Genomic DNA, 19,942 nt, shown 5'->3' with positions numbered 1-19,942 from the left:
TATTACTACTACCCGCCAAGGTATATAGTAAATTTTTAAAGGATAATAAGATACTTAGTTTACGCATGAAAAGACAAACTTAATATTCGCACTTGAAAAAATTTTTGCCCCCTCACCTTCAGCAAGTAATTAAATTGCTCACCTCTGGAATCTGTTTTCTTAACATCAGCAAAAAGAAAAAAAAAAAAATTGTCAGTCTTTTTTTAGCGGCTTATTATGTTTATTTATACAGAGAGAGTGCTATGAGACCTACTACTCTCTCCGCCTCTTTCTCAAAAAAAATAAAAAAAACCCGCTCTCATTTTTTCGTCAATTTTGGAATTCTCTCTCAAACAAACGAAAACAATAACAAATTCAAAGGCTGTAAAACATATGATTTTTGTTTTCATTTATCAAATATGCATTTATTTACAGTTTGCTAGAGTTCAAAAGAAGAAAAATATGTACAAACTTCGATAAACGAAATTGCAATGTGTGAGAGAGTGAGTACGAATGAGGAGAGGAGAACATATTGTATGAATATTCGCAATATTCGCTATATTCGAAAGGTAAGTTTGCATTCATCTTTACTCATTGCTATTTATAAGTTAATTATTTAATTATTTCTATTTAATTTCAGATAACAGTGGATTGATTTTTGGTAATTTTGCGATAACAGTGGATTGAGTTTTGATCATTTTGAGATACCGTTGGAGTGCTTTTTGGTAATTTTAAAATACCAGTGGATCGATTTTTGCGTAATTTTGAGATAACAGTAGATTGATTTTTTTTTTTTTTTTTGGTAATTTTGAGATACCAGTGGAGTGCTTTTTGGTAATATTCAAAACAAAATTTTTTGCTCACAGTATTAACATCCCGGTATGAGACCGTATAGAAGTGAAGATTGAAAAGCTAAGTAAAAGCTTTTTCTTTCATCACCACTTTTACTTTAGTTGAAGGAAAAGTTTCATGTTATTATTTAATGTATGATAAAAACTTAGACCAGGCAGGCAGACAATGATGTCACAAAGAAATTATGAAACGTAAAATAATGTAAGGCAAAAAAAGCAATTCCTTAGCAAGCCATAAAACCAATACAAACACCATCAACAACGATTATATAAACAAATTTTTGTACATTTATTAAAATATTAAGAAAACATTGTGTATTCTTCAAGAGTGCAGCGTCTAGGAAATTATGCATTATGTAATAAAATTGAATATGGAGAGTTCCAAAATTAAATAGACGATTAATAGACATTTTTCTTATCTATTTTTTTTTTTTTTTTGTTCTTTCATGTTAACTTAAATTAATTAGGAACTACCTATCGAAGAAAATAACACTTGAATTTTTCTGCATAAGCAGACCAACCACTTAGGCTCATAACTAACACCCCATTGCCGTTTTTTTTTTTGTTTTTTTTTGGGTTTAAAAGGTTAAAAAAAAAAATTTTAAAAGAAAAAACCAGTAAGTCATCGTTATAGGAAATATTTTTTACCTTTTCTTTAATTTACATTTAATTTTTACTTTTTATTTTTTGCTAAAATTTAGTCATTTTTATAATTTTGGATTAATTACTACTTTTTTGTAAAAAAAAAAGAAAAGAAGTTTGATTACTTTACACTCTTTTTTTTTTTTTTTTTTTTTTTTTACTGAATTTTTTTTTTTTTTAATTTTTTAATATATTTTTTTTACATATATATACTTCATATTTTTTTATTTTTTTAATATTACAATACTCGTTGTTTAAAGTGATCGTTTTAATACGTTAGCGTTTTGCATTAAATTTGCCGTTTTCATATAAACAGCAAACAATTTTATATGATTTTTATGAAAATTTGTTAATTTATTTTCATAGAATGTACGCGCTGCCATTTCTTGTCCCGCAATGTCTTTAACGATGATTGAATTTTCCCAGACTGACGGTGGAAATTCCTGTTACAGCAAGAACCTGGGCGAAAGTAAACATACAAAATAGTAACAGTACTAATACAAATGTAAATACGAAAAGCTTTTGCAGGACTAAAAAGTTTCTTCATTATAAAATATTGTATGCCGTTAAATTGAAAATTTACAAAAAATTTTCAAAAGAAACTTTAAAAATTTCGTTTTAAATAAATACTATATGAATGAAACTTGGACGTATGAGTTACTTAAATATGCACGAAAAGTAACAAAATTAATATTAGTAACCAAATGGCCGATGGGGCAGAAGTAAAACCGGACGCTATTAAAATCGGTAGCAGAAATTGAAACCAATGTAAAAAAAAAAACGATTAAAGTTATTATTAAATTTATTTATTAAGAATTATATTATATATTAAGAATATATTATTAGTTGGTTGCATGTGTTCTGATTGTCGAAATCTATTGGTGAAAATGATGGGGTAATGCAAAGAATATATATATTCGATGAATATCACTGCTGTTGTTTGATGTGAAGAATGCTGCTGCCGAAGCCGATTAAACACTTTTAGAAGCTTACATATCCCAGTTATCAGTTTTGGATTCAACGGTTTTAAAGTGTTGATTTTTACGTCAATGGCAAAAAAAGGCCCGGAGGAGCAAAAAAGTTCGAAGACAATGAATTGCAAGATTTTCTGGACGAAAACCCACTTCAACCTCTCAAAGAACTTTCTAACAGCTTAGCAGGTAATGAATCAACTGTTCCTAAACCTTTACATATGAAGAAAAAGATCCAAAAAGAGGGAATATGGCTTCCATACGAAGTGATTGAAAATTGCGGCATTATAGTTTGCCGGACAAAAAAAAAATGGTTTCTCTGTGGCGTATTGTGACAGGCGATGAAGGGTAAATCTATTCGAACAATGACAACCACAAAAAGTCATGGATTAGTCTAGGAGAGACATCCACATCGACATCGATGCGGAATAATCATTGCAATAGAGTTGTACTGTGCACATCAGGTGTAGCGTATTATAAAATGCTAAAACCGAATATTATTATTATTATTATTATTATAAATTTAGCCAGAGAATAAATTCTAAGACTAAAGTCTTAAAGCACTAGCATCTAGGGCTATCGGCTTTTTATTAAAAAACTCTACCGCACTTGAGGTTTGAACCCACGACTATTGAGTTGCTAGTCGAGACTCTTGCCTACCCGGCCACTCAGGCGGATAAAAAAAAAAAACCGAATAAAACTGTTAGTGCAAATGTCCACTGATATCAAACATTGAACAAATTAAACGATGTATCGTTGGAAAAAAGATCAGCAATAGATATTAACAGAGATTAGAGTCTTATTTTCTTTCAGCGACCCGTCAATTTATTCCTTACAGATCATAATCTTCTTGGAATGAAAAACAGAAGGAAGAATATCGTTAAATACTGGCTTAATTGTCCCTTTCGCGGCGTAAATTAAGACACGAACCACTTGTGTAGTTTGATAAGCAAAAAAAAAACATCAACAGATTACAGCCCAACCAATATTGATTTAAAAATATTACAAATTCAAGTGAAAGTGATTCCAACCGCAGATTGACAAGTCCACACAAAACCAAATACTTCAAAAGCCATATATTTTTTTAGCTGAGTTTATTAGATTACGCATTAAAAGCAATAAGGGATCTGTAATCGATAATTTTAAGATCGGATCATTTGTTTGACTTTTAGTACTAAACCAAGGTTAAGTTATTATACTTCCAAAAGTTCGAAGCTGAAAGAAATGTCAGAACGTAATTTCAAAGGAAGGAGAAAAAGAATGCGGCAACTGTCACTTCAACACTTGCGTTACGGGGTATATTAAGTTTGTGCTGACCGCGAAAGACTGAAGATAGATTTGAAACCATTTACCGAAATGATCTAAACTTGTCTGTCCGTTTGTCCGTGTGATGGTTGTCCATGTATATTTGTGCTCGGGCCGCAATTTTTATGATATTTTGATGGAATTTGATATGCTGACGTGGTTTGGCCCAAGGACGAACGCTATTGAAAATGTTTCGAACCGTTCCTTTTTTTTTATCACTCCCAATCTAACGCCTTATTTTGAAAACTTGTTATATGGAAAAAAATTGCAATTTTCAAAAATTCTGGACAAAAGTCCATAAGCAATAGTAAAAAATAGTAACAAATTTGTTTTAATTTGGGCAATTTTTTGAACCCCCTTTTTGAACGTCCCCAACCAACCACAAAATGTATCTTTATATGGTAAAAATAGTTGACGAAGAAATCAATTTTATTAAATTCGGACCATGTACATTTGTTTTAATGAATAGCATAGCATTCAAGGTTTCTTAGGAAATGTAAAGCCTTCGTCGCCTTTACCCGTCTATATGTTCTTACTTGTTTTATGAGATCTTTTCTTCGCCACATACAATTCGATGATTACACCTTGTTTTTTTTTTTAAATCAAACCTGGCAGTTGATATAAGTGATCTGAATAATATAAAGCGGAAAATAAAAAGAAAAGAATAGAAGAAAAACAAACCAATAATTCTCGACCGACGCACTATTCAAGATAATGTTATAATTCTTCAGAAAATTTTTATCAACATTTTTAATGATATTTATTGAACATATGCTATATGGAAATAAAGTCCAAAGCAGAAATTTGTTTTATATTCTACTTAACAACCCCGTTTAGTTTATTTTATATATATATATATATATATGTACATATATACAAAAGAATTTCAAAAACAAAATACAAGAGAAAAGAAAATAAAAACCAATCGATACATATATAAACATTTATTTATTTACAAAGCGCTTCTAATCAAGCGAAACCGTTATCTCTTCAATCCGCTGAAAGAAAAGGAAAATGCTCTATATTCCAAAAACAACGATAAACGCATTACGTTTGCCTCAGTATTTTCAAAGTGTTTGTCGCTGATCGTTTGCAGACAAAATGTTGTGATTTAACCAATATCGCGTACATATATACATACATAGGTATATATCTAAATATCGTCTCGATCCATATGTAATATCTATTTATATCAAAAAAAAAAAAAAAAAGAAAATATTAATTTAAAAAAAGTGGAAAATTAAAGTGGAAATTAACAATGGCTGCGGTTTTGTTTATTATCACAATACCAACAGAAGCTGAAGAAAACCGTTTGAAAAAGGAGTTCATTGCAAAAATTAATGAAACAAAATGCGAACGAGCTGATCAGTCATCAATAGACGCTTCGACAGCAAAGATCGACGCAATAGGCGTAAAGCCACCTGCAAACGTTTTAATAACAACGGCAGCTGCAACAACAACTACAACAACAACTAATACCGCTACAGGCAAATCAATATTAACAGATGTTAATATATCAGAAGGTTCGAATAATGAAACCATTTACGAAAGCAACGCCGATAGACCAGATGTGCAATCATTGAATAGTGGAAACACAACGATTGGCCATGATATAGCCAATATTCAATATGGTACATTCCCAAAGCGTAGGAAGTCCGTAAATGATTATTCAGTGGATGTTGTAAAAACTTTAGAGAGTACGACCAGTCTTAAGGAAATGCCAATATCAGGAGTAGGCGAATATATCGCTTTCAGGGCAACGTATTAATTTGTTTTATGTTTTTAGGAGTCCGGTATACCTGCTACCCGTAAATCTTGGGAAGGCTTACGCGATTATCTCGCTTCAACAAAACGCAAAGCTCAAAAGAAGAAATCTACTACAATGGAGTTAGAAATATGTCAACATACTTGCATGGAATTGGTTTTGAAAGAAATTTTAAGAAAATTTCAGATCCAAAGTGCTGTATGGACCAAGGACGCTGACAGTAAAATTCATCAGGTAAAATAAAGAAACTAATAGATATAAAAAAAAAATTGATTCTAATTGTGAAGAAAGCGTCTACGAACACCTCGTCTAAAATTTCCTGAGATTTTTTAGCAAATTTCCCGTCTCCTTGCTATTTTGTATATGATAGTCTTTAGCAAAGCAAGATTCCTTTGTCAAATTCCTCCTTGATGTATATGAGTGTTGTTAGTTAAATAAAAATTCCACTTAAAGCCAAGAAATGTCTTTTTATAAATCGTTTCCATTGTTATAAGAAAGTTCACTAGACCTAGTCTATCTATCACTTTACTTAGGAAAAGTATAGTATAGGTTTTCATTTCACTTTTCTTAGAGCCTTCTTTAGGATGATTCCTCATTCTTCTACCCGGACAATATCATTTTGCTTTTTTTCTTTTTAGGTTATGTTGCCATAATTCGACTAATATTTCAATTTTCGAAAATCAATAAGGAATTTTATTCATCATTCTAAGTCGGATAATGATTTTATAAAAAATTTGTGGTCTTATAAAACAAAGTTAAGAATATGAACTCATGACCCCGTTCCATGTAAGTGTAAGAAGAAAAAGCAGAAGATTATTTACAATCGGTTTTAACAAAATGATCAACAATGATATCGGTTTACCACAAGGTTCAAAAATTGCATGTCCCCAGCAAGTCTAGAAAGAGTTCGAATAGTTAGACGGATAGTTATCTTCTTACACATGTTTCGACAAGCTAATCGGACCTAAAAAATTTTGCACATCATTACATTCTCTAAAAATGACCCAACTAAATCTATTGATGAACGAAAAATATTTGATCTTGGCAAAGCCAAGTTTCGCTTTATCATGTCTTTTCTTCATATCCTTTTTAGATATTCTTCACAATTGAATTTAATGAAACCTATGAAAAACTTTTGGACAATTTTAATGAATGGGGAATTGGCGATCGTGAGGGTTCTAGTATTACCGTAATGAATTGTTTAGCTTCGAAAACTTTTTCACGAAAGGAAAATAATGATGACCTAAATGCCGATGACAATGCCGAGTAATATAATCATAAATATTTACATACTTGGATAATAAATTAAATTCTCAATTTTTTTTTTTTTTTTTTTTTTTTTTTGTCGCAGTAATTTAGCTCAAAAACAAGGCGCTTGGGAACGTTTTATGAATTCGGTACGCAGTCGTTTAAACGTAGCCCAGATTGTTCGCGATGTGAGGCAAGATGCTGCTGTAACATTTGATTTTGTTGTTTTATTGGTAGCAGCAGCGTAAGAAATAAATATAAAAATATATAAAAATAATTATATTATTTAAAAAATCTTTTTGTAGAATTTTAGCTTCTTTCGGTTTAGTAGAGGATAGTACTATATTTTTGGCCTCGAGCATGCTGATATCGCCTCTTATGGGCCCAATAATAGCCGCAATTTTCGGTACAGTTATCAAGGATAGTTCTTTGGGTAAACTGGGTCTAAAAAATGAATTGTTTGGCATATTTACGGCCATATTTGTGGGCTTTATATTTGGAATGATAGTTTGCGCTATAGATGAACGCTATGGTATCGGCGAAGGCCTAACCACCGAGATGTTGTCACGTTGCGAATTGCATTCGCTAATAGTGGGACTATTTACAGCTATAGCTTCAGGAGCAGCAGCGGCAATTGGCATATTGGGTGGTAATACGGGATCGCTGGTAGGTGTTGCTATATCAGCCTCCCTATTACCACCAGCCGTAAATTCTGTAAGAGAAGACATTCTTTTAATCTTAGACTTCTAGATATTGTTTCATGTTTGGGATTTTTAGGGTCTGCTTTGGTCTTTTGCCGTTATCTATAAAATATATGAAAACGATGAATCGCGTTTTAGTAACGTAGTACCCAGTAGTATATATTCAAAAAATCAAGCTACCGAATTGGCCATTTTGGGTTCAATAAGTACTTGCTTAACCATATGCAACGTTATATGCGTTTATCTAATGGGCATATTGGTTTTGAAAATTAAAGAGATTGCACCCGTTATATCCCGCAATAATCGTGAATTTTGGAAACATGATATTAAGATTGCCAGAGATCTTAATCGAATTGGTTTCGATACAGATACCGCCATAATTGATGAATACGCCAATTTGCCGAAAGAGGATCAAAAAGCTTTAGGCATAAGCACAAGTGACTTTTTACGTACTATACATATGGATGAAGCATCATATCAAAATACTTGGTCGCCGTTAGGGGCAAGGCACCCGTATGACACCCATTATGAACCGATGAGAGAAAATTACACTACAATACATCGCATAGAAAGATTATATTCAACTATAACCCATCAACACCATCCTGTAAAGGAGAAGAGGTATAAAAATGTGTGCGAAAATTAGTTCTACTTTAATTTTCATACGTCTAAACCTTTCAGACATAGGTTCGGATTGGGGAGGAAGCCCGCAGGACGACTGGCAGATTCAAACACCTCCTATAAAGTACTTAGTGAAAACGTAAATTTTTTAATTCTATTTCCATGAAAATTTCTTAAGATTACATATTTTTTACAGCGTCCATGTTTCCCGTCCGGGTTTTCGAAGATGGCAAATATTCCTTGTGTTAATATTGTAACACCGAATACTATTACAGCCGGCTCAACATCACATTCGTTGACGCCTACCATAAACGATGACCGAAGACGACGAAAGTTTATAGTTACACCGGCCGAAGAGGATCCTTTACAATCCACTTACCCTTCAGACGATGCCGAAGTATGAAATGGCTTTTCTTGTTGCTTGATTGTAGACCTATATGCAATAGCAAAATTTATTTATTAATATTCTATATTCACACAAACCAATTACGATTCTTATTGTTGTATATTTAGGTAGAGATCTTTTCTTTTCCTTTTTTCTTATTTTATTCTCTTTTTGTTTTATTTAAGAAAATCTTCTTTTTGCGAAAATTGTCATATAAATACACAAATTTATAAATAACTTTATTTATATTTCATTCATATTCAAAAATCGACATTTGATGGGCTTTGACGATCGGTTTTAATTTGCGATCTTTGTCGTTTGAGAAATAATCGTTCACGAGCCGATTTCAGCTGCCTAAAAAACCGTAATATCATATAATTTCATTTATTAGCTTAAAGTGGCTTTACAGCTCAAACATATCACACATTCACATTAATAGATGTATCTTTTACCTTTTACGAATTTTTTCTAAAGTTTCTTCCTTAGGAGGGGCTGTTTCAATTTCATATTCCCTTATTAATGAACGCAATTTCTCCAACGCATCTGCTAAATTTAGCTGTTGTGACCGCGTTAAATCACTTTTAATCACATAGTAGCCCTCATTGGTGATTTTGTTTTGAAGCTGGAGTAAGAAGTTTTAACTCAAATTTAATATTTTAATAAATCTAAAAGATGCCTACTCCAATCATAAGTTTTTGCTTCGTTTTTTCAGGTAGCCAATTGGCTTCGCTCAATTTGAAGCGTAAATCGACTTTAGTATTTACAGTGTTGACATGTTGACCGCCTGGCCCAGAGCTGCGACTATATGTTATTTCCAATTTTTCAAGAGGTATATAACCAGAAAACTTATCGCCTGTACTTGCTGGCTGTACAACAAAATGTATACAATAAGTGTTTTGCCTCTAAAACCATCGAAGAGTTCGTTTCGTTTGTTCTTACCGGATTTGGTGTAAAAATCTTTAAGCGACTATTCGGATAAATTTTATCTAAAGACAAATCACTTTTAAAGCAAAGGTTACGGTCTAACACGACGGCTGATGTGTAAGACTTTTGAAAGTAAATTTTATTAAGTATATTTAAATATCTTGTGCATATTCTATTCATTTTATGAATTCTTTTAAATTTTTCAAAATTTTATAATAAGGCTATTCAAAACAGATGTTTCTTTTTCGGTCTAGAGTTGCCAAGTTTCACTTATTTTATTTGTATTTGTTTACCTGGCACTTATTTCTGCTGATTCAGTTAGACTACATTTTCTTTTACTTGCTAGATTTTTCAAGTTTGCATATTTGTTTTATTATCATTTTCCTCCCTCAGGGTTTGCCATAATTATGAAGATTATTTTTTTGCTTTCGTTTGAGTTTTTAACCTTCTTTTTGTTTTTTTGTAGAAGCTATAAAATTTAAAAGTGGCATATGGCAATAGGTCAAAATATCGCAAAACAGTTTTATCTTCAAAGCAATTAGAAAGATAGCGCCAATTGAGCAAATTGTAGAAACCACGCTCTTTCTATTGACTATTTTGATATGGGGAATATCAAAAATTACGGTACCATTTCCGTATTGAGTGTTAGGTTTGCCAGCAATTATCTTACGTACATCATGGTTCCAGTAATAAGCACATATAGGCTCTATTTCCTTGCAGCTCTCTTGAGCATGTAAATCCAAAAGATGTTTCAAGAGGTTGGCCTGGTTCCCAGGAATATGATTTTCGGAGCGATGCATAGCGTCCGCAAAACAATTAAGGAATAATATAATACTAGAAAAGGCAAAATACTTCGTCGAACTTATATACTTTTGACTATAAAAAGCTTTCGCAGAAACGATTATGTAAGAGGTAGGCCCAAAAATTGCGCCAAGGAGCAAAACTTTGCATATCAATTTAGAAAGACTTACTTAATGAAATTTGAGAATGTAAATTTTCTCCATATAACGACTTTTCAAAATAAGACGTGGACCGGTCGGAACTATTTTCAACATTGTTCGACCCGTAGATTGAACACAAAAACCCATGGGCAGACGGACAGACAAGCTTTAATCGTCTCAGAAAATTATTTTAAATCGATCAATATAATAAAATGTGGCCCAAGCTTAAGCCCTTTTGAGTGTTACACAGACTTAATATGCTCTGTTCTACAATTAGTGTAGGGTATAAAAAGTAACTTGAATTCGCCAAATAAGGCAAACATCAGCAAACTATATAAAGATATATTCTTTGTTAGAAATGTTTGTCATATGTACCAGCAATTTTTATTCGAAATAAAAATTTTGAATTTTAAACAACTTCGCTGTTCCGCATAAATTCATCAATGGTTATAGGTTTGCTGTCCTTTGTAGATACAGATTCCTGAATGAGTTGATGAATTAGAAAAAAGATAATATTTTGGAATAATAAGAAGGCAATTGCAGAGACAATTATTCTACATATAGTGTCCAGATTAGAAGTTCTGGACGTTTGAGGTGCAATTAAATAAGAGTGTGGAAAAGAAAAATAAAAAAAAAAATGATCGAGGAAAATGTGGCAATAAACTATTAGCAACTATAATCCATAAAATCTAATTAGTCTTTGCATTGGAACAAGAAAGCCGGATTGGTGTTGCAAAAGTACAATAATGAAATGAGCCAAAACTGAAAATGATTCTGTAATCTAATACTGTGTTTATAACGATTCTCAAACTGGATATTAGAAAAATAATTGCATAAAAGCTTTATTTTTAATTGCATAAAAGCTTATTCACATCATATTAATAAATAAACATATTTAGTATAATATGTTATTCAATTAATTCACCCTCATAATGCATGTAACAGTATTAGAAAAAATAACTCGGAAGTAGTAAGGAGCTACGTATGATTAGTTAATTTTAAAAAAGAATTAAATGGATATGTAATAGCGATAGTAAAGTTAAACTAACCGAAAATGTCACTAATGCTTTCAAAACTTAAAACTTTAGTTTAGGAGAGACACCCATTCCTGTTTATTATTATTATTATCATATTTTAGAGTTGCCAAGTCTTCAAATAAAGATTTAACCCATTTTACAGTTTGATAGTCGTAGATTTGTAGTGTTTTATTAATTTTTTCGTAATATATTGTTTTAATTTTTAATAAGAAATATGGAAACAAAAGTTACAGTTTCTTCCCAATCTCAGGTATCGTGCGTCTAATTTCAGTAACCTATTGGCAATTAACCTTTCTACTGTTTAAGGTAAAATATCCAATTAAGAAAATCATCAAAGAACGTTGTGCGGAAATTATTGCTGGAGGAAATGGAGGAGTTTTCTATAATCCCGTCCAAGAATTCAATCGAGATTTAAGTATTACCGTAATTAATTGTTATTTTCAATATTTGCTGAAAGAAAGGCAAGAAAAAATGTCGAACGGGAATAATCAAGACACTGTAAAGCAATACTCGGCCGCAAAAAAATATGAAGACGGGTTACGCATTTTAGAGGCTTTATCCGCTACCGGTTTGCGTAGCATTCGTTATGCAAAAGAGGTAGCTGGTGTTAAAGAAATCATAGCTAATGATCTTTCTAAGCACGCCGTGGAAGCTATACGTGATAACGTTAAACACAATAAAGTAGAGCATTTAATTGAAGTCAGTCATGCAGATGCCACGTATGTCATTTCATTGCAATAATCATGTCATTTTCATTGCAACAATCAATAATTTCTTTTTATTCATTGTCCACCAGGACTTTAATGTATTTATCGACAGCACTTTCGAAGCAATTTGATTGTATTGATTTGGATCCTTATGGCTGTCCGAACCGTTTTCTGGACGCAGCTATACAATCGCTTAAAAATGGCGGGCTTTTACTAGTGACGGCTACAGATATGGCCGTATTGGCCGGCAATGCACCTGAGGCGTGCTACGTGAAATATGGATCAGTACCTTTGAGAATGAAATCCTGCCACGAAATGGCTCTGCGTATTGTCCTGCATTGCGTCGAAAGTTATGCCAATCGTTATGGCAAATATTGCGTACCGCTCTTAAGTATATCAGCCGACTTTTACGTACGTGTATTTGTGCGCATATTCAACAGTCAGGCCAAGTGTAAATTTAGCATGAGGTGTGGAAGAATTCTTGGCGAATTTATTATGATTATTTTTTTTCTCTAATACACTGCACCTATATCTTCCAGTAAGCAGTCGATGATTTATCAATGCACCGGCTGCAGTACATTCAATTTGCAACCTTTGGGCTCAATTAAGCCTAATCACACGGAAACACAGCCTAAGCAAGTAAAATTTGGAATACCAACAGGCCCTCCGGTAAACACCCATTGTGAGCACTGTGGACAAAAACATCATGTAGATATAAAAATCTTCTTTAAAATATTTAAATGAAAAGGAATTCTTTAGTTAGGCGGCCCGGTTTGGTCAGCTCCGATACATGATAACACATTTGTTCAAAGTTTAATTGAGGCCATAAACAAAGCACCTCTCTCTGAATTAAGTACACAAAAACGCTTGAACGGTATGTTAACCATGGTGCTGGAGGAATTACCAGACGTACCGCTCTACTATACGTTGGACAAATTGTGTTGCGTACTTAAATTGGAAATAATACCCATTCTAAAATTTCGCACGGCTCTACTGTACGCGGGCTACAGAGTATCTTTTTCACATGCTTATAAGAATTCTATAAAAACGGATGCTCCCGCATCCGTCATATGGGATATTTTACGTTGCTGGAATAAGAGGCATCCCGTCAAAGAAGAAAGAATGATTAATGGTACCCCGCTAAAGGAAATCCTAAGTAAACCTTGCGAAAACGAATACAATTTTGACGATTTACATCCCGAAGCGAATCCGAAAAGTCGAAAGGACGCCTTATCTAGATTTCAAGCGAACCCTACTGCATTTTGGGGACCTGGAACAAGAGCTACCATCATGTAAATATTTATATATTGTATAAAAAATTTTGTAAAGAAAACCCAACCTCTTCGATTTTGAAATTACAGGGTAGGTGAAGATAAATTAGCGAAGAGCTATCGGAATCAAAACAAAAAGCAAAAATATAGACCCCAAGAAAACATTAAAGGCAATGAGCTTGATGATCAGCAAAAATCAAAACAACCCAAAATTGATGAAACACTAGGTGTAGATGAAAAGCAACAACAAAGCCATTTGGAAAGATGATACAACGAAAATAATATTTTTAATAGAATATGTGACAATCTAAAGAAATACAAATTTTATGTATATAAAATAAATAATTTACAAAATATATTAAGAAATTTAATAACGGAAAAAGTTGCCGTCCGCTGTTTGGCGAGAATAACCGTTATTAACAAGTTGTGTATGAGGTCCACTATTTATTAATTTGACGCTATGAGGGGATATCTTCTCTCTCATACCACCTAAAAGAAAACATTCAATTCTGTGAAAGAGAAGCAAGTTTCTGAAATCAGTTTTTGTACCAATTCTAAGCGGATGTCCTATTAATTCCGGCTTGTCCACTAAGATATCTTTGGTATTACGCAGGACACGAAATGTTTGCGGAGTTTTCGAGCATGTCTCTGTTTGTAAGACGGTGTCGACTCTCTCCGGAAACACTTCATTTGAATGTATGTAACGGGATTGCAATCGAAAATCTAAAGAGTCCTTCGGTATCTTATTCGTGGGTAGAAAACGTTTGCTTGCCCTCACCGAACTCAGTGTTTGATGATAAAAAAGTCGTTCATGAGGCTTCAAACCCGTGTACCACTCTTTTCGCGATTCCAAGTCGGGCGGTTTGGGCATAGGACACGCAAATTCTCCCTCTCTCTCTAGATAAGGTGCATACGAATAATTCCGCACTCTCATCATCTCGGTTCGTCTAATGTTTTTATCCCCAAAGATATCCATTCTTTATATTTTCTTACTGGAGGAATTTTTTTCTTTTTTTTTGTTCTTAAGAAAAAAAAAAACGGTTTCCTTCTTGATATTGAACAATAACATTAACTAATTTATAGAATTTGTTTATTCGTTGTCAGGCAAAAAAAAAAATGTTACTACGTTACGGATAAGATAAAGTTTTTTCCGTTTTATTATTATCTTGAAGAAACGTAAAGTGTGTAAAAGTACAAAATATGAAAGTTATGAACTAAATGGTTCGAACATCACCGCTATCTAAATGAGAAGGAAAAGATTTATCTTTATATTAGATTCAAGCCCTAAGGAGGCCTACGAATGCAGATCAAAGAATTCCTCTTCAGTCATAATTTCGGTAGAATTCGGAGGTTCTTTCTACGAAGCGCCCTTACAGTTTACGTATTTTGGCTTTGAAAATGTGGAAGGACTTTAAACAAGGTTACATTCGGCGTGACGCGAATTTTTAAATAATTTATAATGACATTGACCAATTTGAAACATTTGAACATTGCAACGATACGAGGGAAGAACAGTTCAATAAAACGTCGGCCGAGAAGGCAAAGTATCTCGATTAACACTCCAGTAGTCATGGATTTAAATTTCAAATCCGCTAGAGTTATCAATCATGATAAAATGATCTACTTTGAGACAATGGTTAGAATGCCAATTAATTGATTTTCGAGCTTAACACGATAGGCATGATGGGAATAAATTTAAGAATACATTTGTTTTTCTAATTAAAGAAAATCCTCCATTGGTTGTAACTAACCGTAATTCGAGCAGACATTCACGCTGATAAAGTGCGTATTTCTATTAGCTACCAACCTCCGCCCATTTAATTCACTTTCATCGATTGTCATAAATTAAAATCCCGTTAGATGTTGGGCATTCCGCTCACTTATTGGCAAAAGTAATTGACATTTCAAGTCTTATAACAGAATTTAGAATTTGAATCGGTTGTCCCAACGTCCATTTAGCTGTAGACGCTGAAAATTTCCTAAATTAACCACAAATTTTGCTACAAAAGGCTTTCCTATCAAGTTAATAACAATACGCACATGACCTTGCCAAATTTATCATCCTAAATATTAGTTTTCAGTTTGCAATCACATCTTGAAACAAATTAGTTTCATTTTTAACAACAAGCTTTCTAAAACAGTTAAATCTACAACAACTAACCAAAGCGCGAACATGATTAGCACGTTGACGTTCAAGTTAAAATTGGTAAGTGTTTCCAAAAACATACTTTTTTTTGTTTTTTTTATTTTATATTACTAAGAAAACAGAACTGCTATAGACGTCCTGTACATCTACAATTACACGGGATGGACGTCGACAGACGTCGTTTATGACAACGGGTTAAACCTGCTTAGGTTGACCTAAAATGTTCAATATTCAAATGTACGAAGTGAGTGCACGTCTGTTGCAAACCATTATTATCGTCTGGGCAGTGAATGTTTCTCAATTGATCAGTCAAGTTTTGTTATTGCTTCGTAGCAGGCTTCAGGATGTTTACGTAACGCACTTTAGACGAACGCTTGCAATAGACTAGTTAGTAGTTGTTCGTTTTACGGTGAATTTGTTTACGCATCTCAATGTAATTATTTATTGCTATGAATTGGAAATTTTTTTCTCATCATTGGCACAAGATCACTTCCGTTTGTAAGCTTAACGAAGAATATTATGTGATATGTTTTTTGAGTTAACTATCCCAGTTTGCGCAAATCTGAACAAAGAAACGGACGAACATGGTTAAATCAATTAAAAACACTACATATGACCGGCTATCACACTCAACACGGCTATCTTCTATGCGCGCCGACACTATAATGATCAGACACAGCAAGCGCTATAGGACGAGATGGAATAATATTGTTGTTCCACGTGACGAAGACGAAGACATCAGGTACGGTGCTGGTAGTTTATTCCAAAAGCGGGCAAGTCTTACGAGAGTTACAAGCAAATCTAACACCATCTAGCACTTGCTTTGCTAGTAAGTAAAAAAAATTGTTTTATCTCTATTCTCTCGAAAAAATAAACATTTTTTTTTTTTTTTTTTTTTTTTTTTTGCAAGTTTTCCAAATATTTTTATTTCTTTATTTTTAAAAGTGCATTTCTTTGATTATTGATTGAAATAAATTCAACCCTGAAATGGTTAAAAAATGGATTAGTATTGAAAGGATATTACTTACTTGTGCGAACCAAACATTCTCGTAAGGTGTTTTAATTAAAGGTCGATTACCTTCTTGATTCTCTTAAATATGCTTGAAGAGTTCTGAAGTTTGAATCGTTGATTACAAACTGCTGTATTAAATAGTTTAACTCGAAAACCACCTGTGCTAGATTTATTTCAGAAACAAAAGAAATCGTACGAGAACGAACCGCTACAAATATACACGAACACACACAGCAAAGAAGAGAAATTGAGACTGGTCGAGTATCAAAAAACACTCTCAGGAAACCTGCTATTCAGCAAACATACATTTTTCCTCTCTCTCTCTCTCTCTTTCTACACCAACGCCCACAATTAACACCAAAATCGCGAACCTGTTTTGTTGTTTGTACGGTGAACGCACGAATTTATGAAAATTTCAGTTTTGTTTTTTTGTAAAATGCTGCTGCCTGCTGTAGATGAAAACTAGTTGCTGGCTACTTCCGTTCGCTCTTTAAAAACCAGTGAAGTTGAGAAAATTCTGCTCTCATTCAAAATTTTTGCAAAAAAGGCAATATAAAAATATTATATTGAAGCTAGTGCAGCAGTCGAGGCGCAGCAAAAAAAAACCGCTACATGGAGAATTTTCTTATTCTTATTTGCATTAATTGAGAAAATGAACACAGTCAGTCAGCAAGCATCACCAACAACAGCAGACAAAAGTATCAAAAGATTACAGCTACAAACTCGAGACAGCAGCAACTTCTATACTCGGTACATACGCAATGTACAAGTTGAACACAGCAGTATTGTTGCTCCAACTCATTCTTTCTTTCTTTCTTTCTTTTTTTTTTTTTTTTTTTGTTTTCTTTTGTCATTTTTCTCCCTCTTAATTATTTTTCTGAACATATTTTTTATTTTATTTCCTGTCTCTGTGTGTTTTTCTGCTTAAACAGCCATCTTTCAATCAAACCGCTTTATACACCACCGCCTGCGTTATATAAAATTATTGAAAAAAATTATTAACATTTTTTCTCATTTTTTTTTTTTTTTTACATTAAAGAAGTATAGAGTAAAACAAATAAGAGAGCAACATAAAAAATGAGGTTTAAGTAGTACCGTAAGTAACAAAACATTTCGGCCTACTAAATGAGTGGTAGTAAAAGGGGCCTTAAGTGATCTTGAAAAATAAACAAAGAATTCTTTTATCCGTTCTGTTCAATGAGAACTACAATAAGAAAGAATTGTACATTCGCCTTAAAGCGAACTTTTTAAATACCCAACAACCATTCTCAAGCATATACATAACAATTTTCGTGTTTTGGAGCTCATATCTGCCTACATTATATTATTATACATTTGTGCTAAACTCCAAATTGATATCCTTTTCCCCTAATAATTTACATCAGACGATCCCCAAAGTATTTTAAAAAGAGACAGAGTCGCTAATAGCCTAAACCTTCAACCTGTTGCAAGATATTTTACACAATCTTAAAAAGCTAAAAGTAGTGTAAAAAACGAAAAAAAAAAGCCTTATAATTACCAAACGTTACTCCCGCCGTTTGACAAACTGTTCGTTTCGGAAGTGAATTAAAGGGGCTTGTAATAGTTTAGGTGAGACATATTACTTTCTGTTTCTAAATATGCAAAAAAGAAATAAAACAAAAAGAGATAAGACGCCTTATCAACATTTTCATACTGATGAGGGTACAATAAAATTATTATCCCAACATGTGGCTAACCAACCCTAACAATGTCTCCTATTAAAATGATTTAACTTTCACTTATCAAAGCCAAATGTGTAAAGTTTTCGACTTGTTTTTATAATTTTTAGTGTTTACTAATTTTGATCCATAAGGACTAACCTACTGTAGTAACTGTATATATATGCGTGAAGAAATAAACTCATATTTTTGCAAATTCGAAACGAACGGACTAAGAAGTAAACTTGCAATGTTCTTTTCAGATCATATAGTACTAGTAATATGCTTACTCTCGGATGGTGGGTGTAAACATGATGTCCTAAAGGTTTGCGCGTGTTGATATTAACATTTTATTTGTTAAATAGTTCATTAGGGATAAAATATTTAAAATTTTATTATTTTATGATAGGAGTGCTATGTATATAATATATATCTTTATAGAGATATCTTAAATTTACAATCACTATATCACTAATCGTAACTAGTCTTGTGTACAAAAGATATAAAATATAAAAAAAAAAAAAAAAAAAAATAATAATAATAATAAACAAAATGGATAAAAACACTAACCTATGACAGAATAGAGGAAAATTTCGCAGTAATAAAATAATTTGCAACTATCAGCGCCGCGTTTTACACTCAAATTTCATACACATTTATTTTTGTCCAATATTTATATAGAATATGAAACGAAATATCTTTTCACACGACTCTACAAATGTTAAATTTTTAAAGAAGTCAATAATATTCGTCTAATTAGACGGACGGTATTTTTAATAGTTAATATAAAATTGTAGAGTCTGTTAAGGATATCTCCAAATAGAGCAAGAGAACAGAATGAAAGGAGATGTACATAGGGAAAGACCGTAAAATTAAACGCGTTTACAAATAAGCGATTCTTGGTTAGTGTTTTAAATGTATTTGCCTTTTTTTTGTCTTAAAAAAAAAAAAAAAAAAAAGTAAGAAACGCAGCAAGTTATTCATGCTTTGTTTGATTTTGCAAATGTGTGATTCAAAATTAAAAAAAAAAAGGAGAACGCAATTATAAGAAATTTAAATATTTTGTTTATACCTGCTGAATTAACCAGCAACGGAACCAATCCAGCAGCAAGTTTGTGTAGGTTGATTGCTTGAACGTTTCGCTTTCCCACACATGAGCTGAAATTTGAATAAATTTAAGATTAATTTGTGACTTGTATTCCAAGCATTAACGCACCTGCTTTCTTTTCACTGGATCGTCTAAGAACGACTGCGACTACGCGACACGCTACGCCCGCCAACAGGTAGACCACCACCCCCTCCACCCAAACCATTACGACTTTGACTACGACTAACCGAACGTCGTACCGGGCTGCGCGAAAATTTATTGCGTCTGACTGGCGAGCGCGAACGAGAACGCGAGCGTGAATATGAGCGGCGTCTAGGGCTCCGCGAACGTCGCCGTATAGGTGAACGGGAACGACGACGTCCGCCACCACCACCACCACGACGATTATTACGCCGGTTATTATTAGGCGAAGTGGGGCGTCCATAACGAGCCATCTGAACACGCAACTCCCTACCATCTAATTTGCGTCCGTCCATGGCTTCCAATGCATCTTCGGCGTCACGTTTATCATAGAATCTGTAAAAATTATTTCGCATTTTTGTATGAATAAATGTGAAAATTTATTTGCTGTAACGAAAACCAATTCCATAGTTTCGAAAAGGTTGTAGATTTTTGTAGTACATTGCCTAGGACAGTTTCGTAAGCAACT

The 19,942-nt window shown here is 33.1% G+C and overlaps 5 protein-coding genes and 1 long non-coding RNA gene across 9 annotated transcripts in view; 3 read left to right on the top strand and 3 right to left on the bottom strand.

Annotated features, from left to right (window-relative positions):
• Positions 1-426: 426 nt before the first annotated feature.
• LOC119633665 lies at positions 427-2,226 on the top strand. Its single transcript, XR_005246883.1, has 3 exons — positions 427-548; positions 620-704; positions 1,839-2,226. It is a non-coding gene; the product is annotated as an uncharacterized LOC119633665 (long non-coding RNA).
• A 2,520-nt stretch (positions 2,227-4,746) lies between these two features.
• On the top strand, positions 4,747-8,634 carry LOC119633240. The gene is made up of 8 exons (XM_038026683.1): positions 4,747-5,480; positions 5,535-5,747; positions 6,607-6,779; positions 6,865-7,005; positions 7,067-7,475; positions 7,539-8,083; positions 8,144-8,222; positions 8,280-8,634. The coding sequence occupies exons 1-8, from the start codon at positions 5,007-5,009 to the stop codon at positions 8,484-8,486; spliced, it is 2,241 nt and encodes a 746-aa protein (XP_037882611.1). The 5' UTR covers positions 4,747-5,006; the 3' UTR covers positions 8,487-8,634.
• Positions 8,635-8,694: 60 nt separating this feature from the next.
• On the bottom strand, positions 8,695-9,616 carry LOC119634007 (peptidyl-tRNA hydrolase ICT1, mitochondrial). The gene is made up of 4 exons (XM_038027907.1): positions 9,408-9,616; positions 9,149-9,334; positions 8,921-9,090; positions 8,695-8,822 (listed from the first exon to the last, which is right to left on the bottom strand). The coding sequence occupies exons 1-4, from the start codon at positions 9,570-9,572 to the stop codon at positions 8,729-8,731; spliced, it is 615 nt and encodes a 204-aa protein (XP_037883835.1). The 5' UTR covers positions 9,573-9,616; the 3' UTR covers positions 8,695-8,728.
• Positions 9,617-11,510: 1,894 nt separating this feature from the next.
• LOC119633153 (probable tRNA (guanine(26)-N(2))-dimethyltransferase) lies at positions 11,511-13,631 on the top strand. 2 transcript variants are annotated; one of them, XM_038026480.1, is made up of 6 exons: positions 11,511-11,620; positions 11,695-12,089; positions 12,167-12,544; positions 12,617-12,785; positions 12,837-13,369; positions 13,439-13,631. In XM_038026480.1, the coding sequence occupies exons 1-6, from the start codon at positions 11,585-11,587 to the stop codon at positions 13,614-13,616; spliced, it is 1,689 nt and encodes a 562-aa protein (XP_037882408.1). In that variant the 5' UTR covers positions 11,511-11,584; the 3' UTR covers positions 13,617-13,631. The 2 variants fall into 2 exon arrangements, with proteins under 2 accessions (XP_037882408.1, XP_037882407.1); XM_038026479.1 differs by having other exon boundaries at positions 11,677-12,089.
• Positions 13,632-13,680: 49 nt separating this feature from the next.
• On the bottom strand, positions 13,681-16,371 carry LOC119633154 (protein C1orf194). The gene is made up of 2 exons (XM_038026481.1): positions 13,898-16,371; positions 13,681-13,837 (listed from the first exon to the last, which is right to left on the bottom strand). The coding sequence occupies exons 1-2, from the start codon at positions 14,322-14,324 to the stop codon at positions 13,716-13,718; spliced, it is 549 nt and encodes a 182-aa protein (XP_037882409.1). The 5' UTR covers positions 14,325-16,371; the 3' UTR covers positions 13,681-13,715.
• Positions 16,372-16,398: 27 nt separating this feature from the next.
• The window catches only part of LOC119633152 (serine/arginine-rich splicing factor 2), a 5,949-nt gene continuing 2,405 nt past the window's right edge, over positions 16,399-19,942 (bottom strand). For 2 of the 3 annotated variants that reach the window (XM_038026477.1, XM_038026478.1), the window contains 2 exons: positions 19,402-19,809; positions 18,817-19,343 (listed from right to left, as the gene is read on the bottom strand). In XM_038026477.1, the coding sequence (XP_037882405.1) occupies positions 19,425-19,809 (385 nt within the window). In that variant the 3' untranslated portion in view covers positions 18,817-19,343; positions 19,402-19,424. Of the gene's footprint in view, positions 17,474-18,816; positions 19,344-19,401; positions 19,810-19,942 lie in introns of those variants that run through there. The other variant, XR_005246853.1, reaches the window with a different exon arrangement.

The sequence above is a fragment of the Glossina fuscipes genome, unplaced genomic scaffold (assembly GCF_014805625.2).
Source record: "Glossina fuscipes isolate IAEA_lab_2018 unplaced genomic scaffold, Yale_Gfus_2 2, whole genome shotgun sequence".
In the NCBI taxonomy this organism is placed as follows: Eukaryota; Metazoa; Arthropoda; class Insecta; order Diptera; family Glossinidae; genus Glossina; species Glossina fuscipes.
This window is presented reverse-complemented; position numbering and strand designations above follow the sequence as displayed.

Coding starts and splice junctions, on each gene's coding strand:
- LOC119633153 (XM_038026479.1), top strand. CDS start 11,585: ATGGAAACAAAAGTTACAGTTTCTTCCCAATCTCAG. Junction 11,621..11,676: donor CAGTTTCTTCCCAATCTCAG/GTATCGTGCGTC, acceptor CTACTGTTTAAG/GTAAAATATCCAATTAAGAA. Junction 12,545..12,616: donor AAGTGTAAATTTAGCATGAG/GTGTGGAAGAAT, acceptor TATATCTTCCAG/TAAGCAGTCGATGATTTATC.
- LOC119633154 (XM_038026481.1), bottom strand. CDS start 14,324: ATGGATATCTTTGGGGATAAAAACATTAGACGAACCGAGATGATGAGA. Junction 13,838..13,897: donor AGGACATCCGCTTAGAATTG/GTACAAAAACTG, acceptor GTTTTCTTTTAG/GTGGTATGAGAGAGAAGATA.
- LOC119633240 (XM_038026683.1), top strand. CDS start 5,007: ATGGCTGCGGTTTTGTTTATTATCACAATACCAACAGAAGCTGAAGAA. Junction 8,084..8,143: donor CATCCTGTAAAGGAGAAGAG/GTATAAAAATGT, acceptor TAAACCTTTCAG/ACATAGGTTCGGATTGGGGA. Junction 8,223..8,279: donor ATAAAGTACTTAGTGAAAAC/GTAAATTTTTTA, acceptor TATTTTTTACAG/CGTCCATGTTTCCCGTCCGG.
- LOC119634007 (XM_038027907.1), bottom strand. CDS start 9,572: ATGAATAGAATATGCACAAGATATTTAAATATACTTAATAAAATTTAC. Junction 9,335..9,407: donor AGATTTTTACACCAAATCCG/GTAAGAACAAAC, acceptor TTTGTTGTACAG/CCAGCAAGTACAGGCGATAA. Junction 9,091..9,148: donor AGCAAAAACTTATGATTGGA/GTAGGCATCTTT, acceptor TTCTTACTCCAG/CTTCAAAACAAAATCACCAA.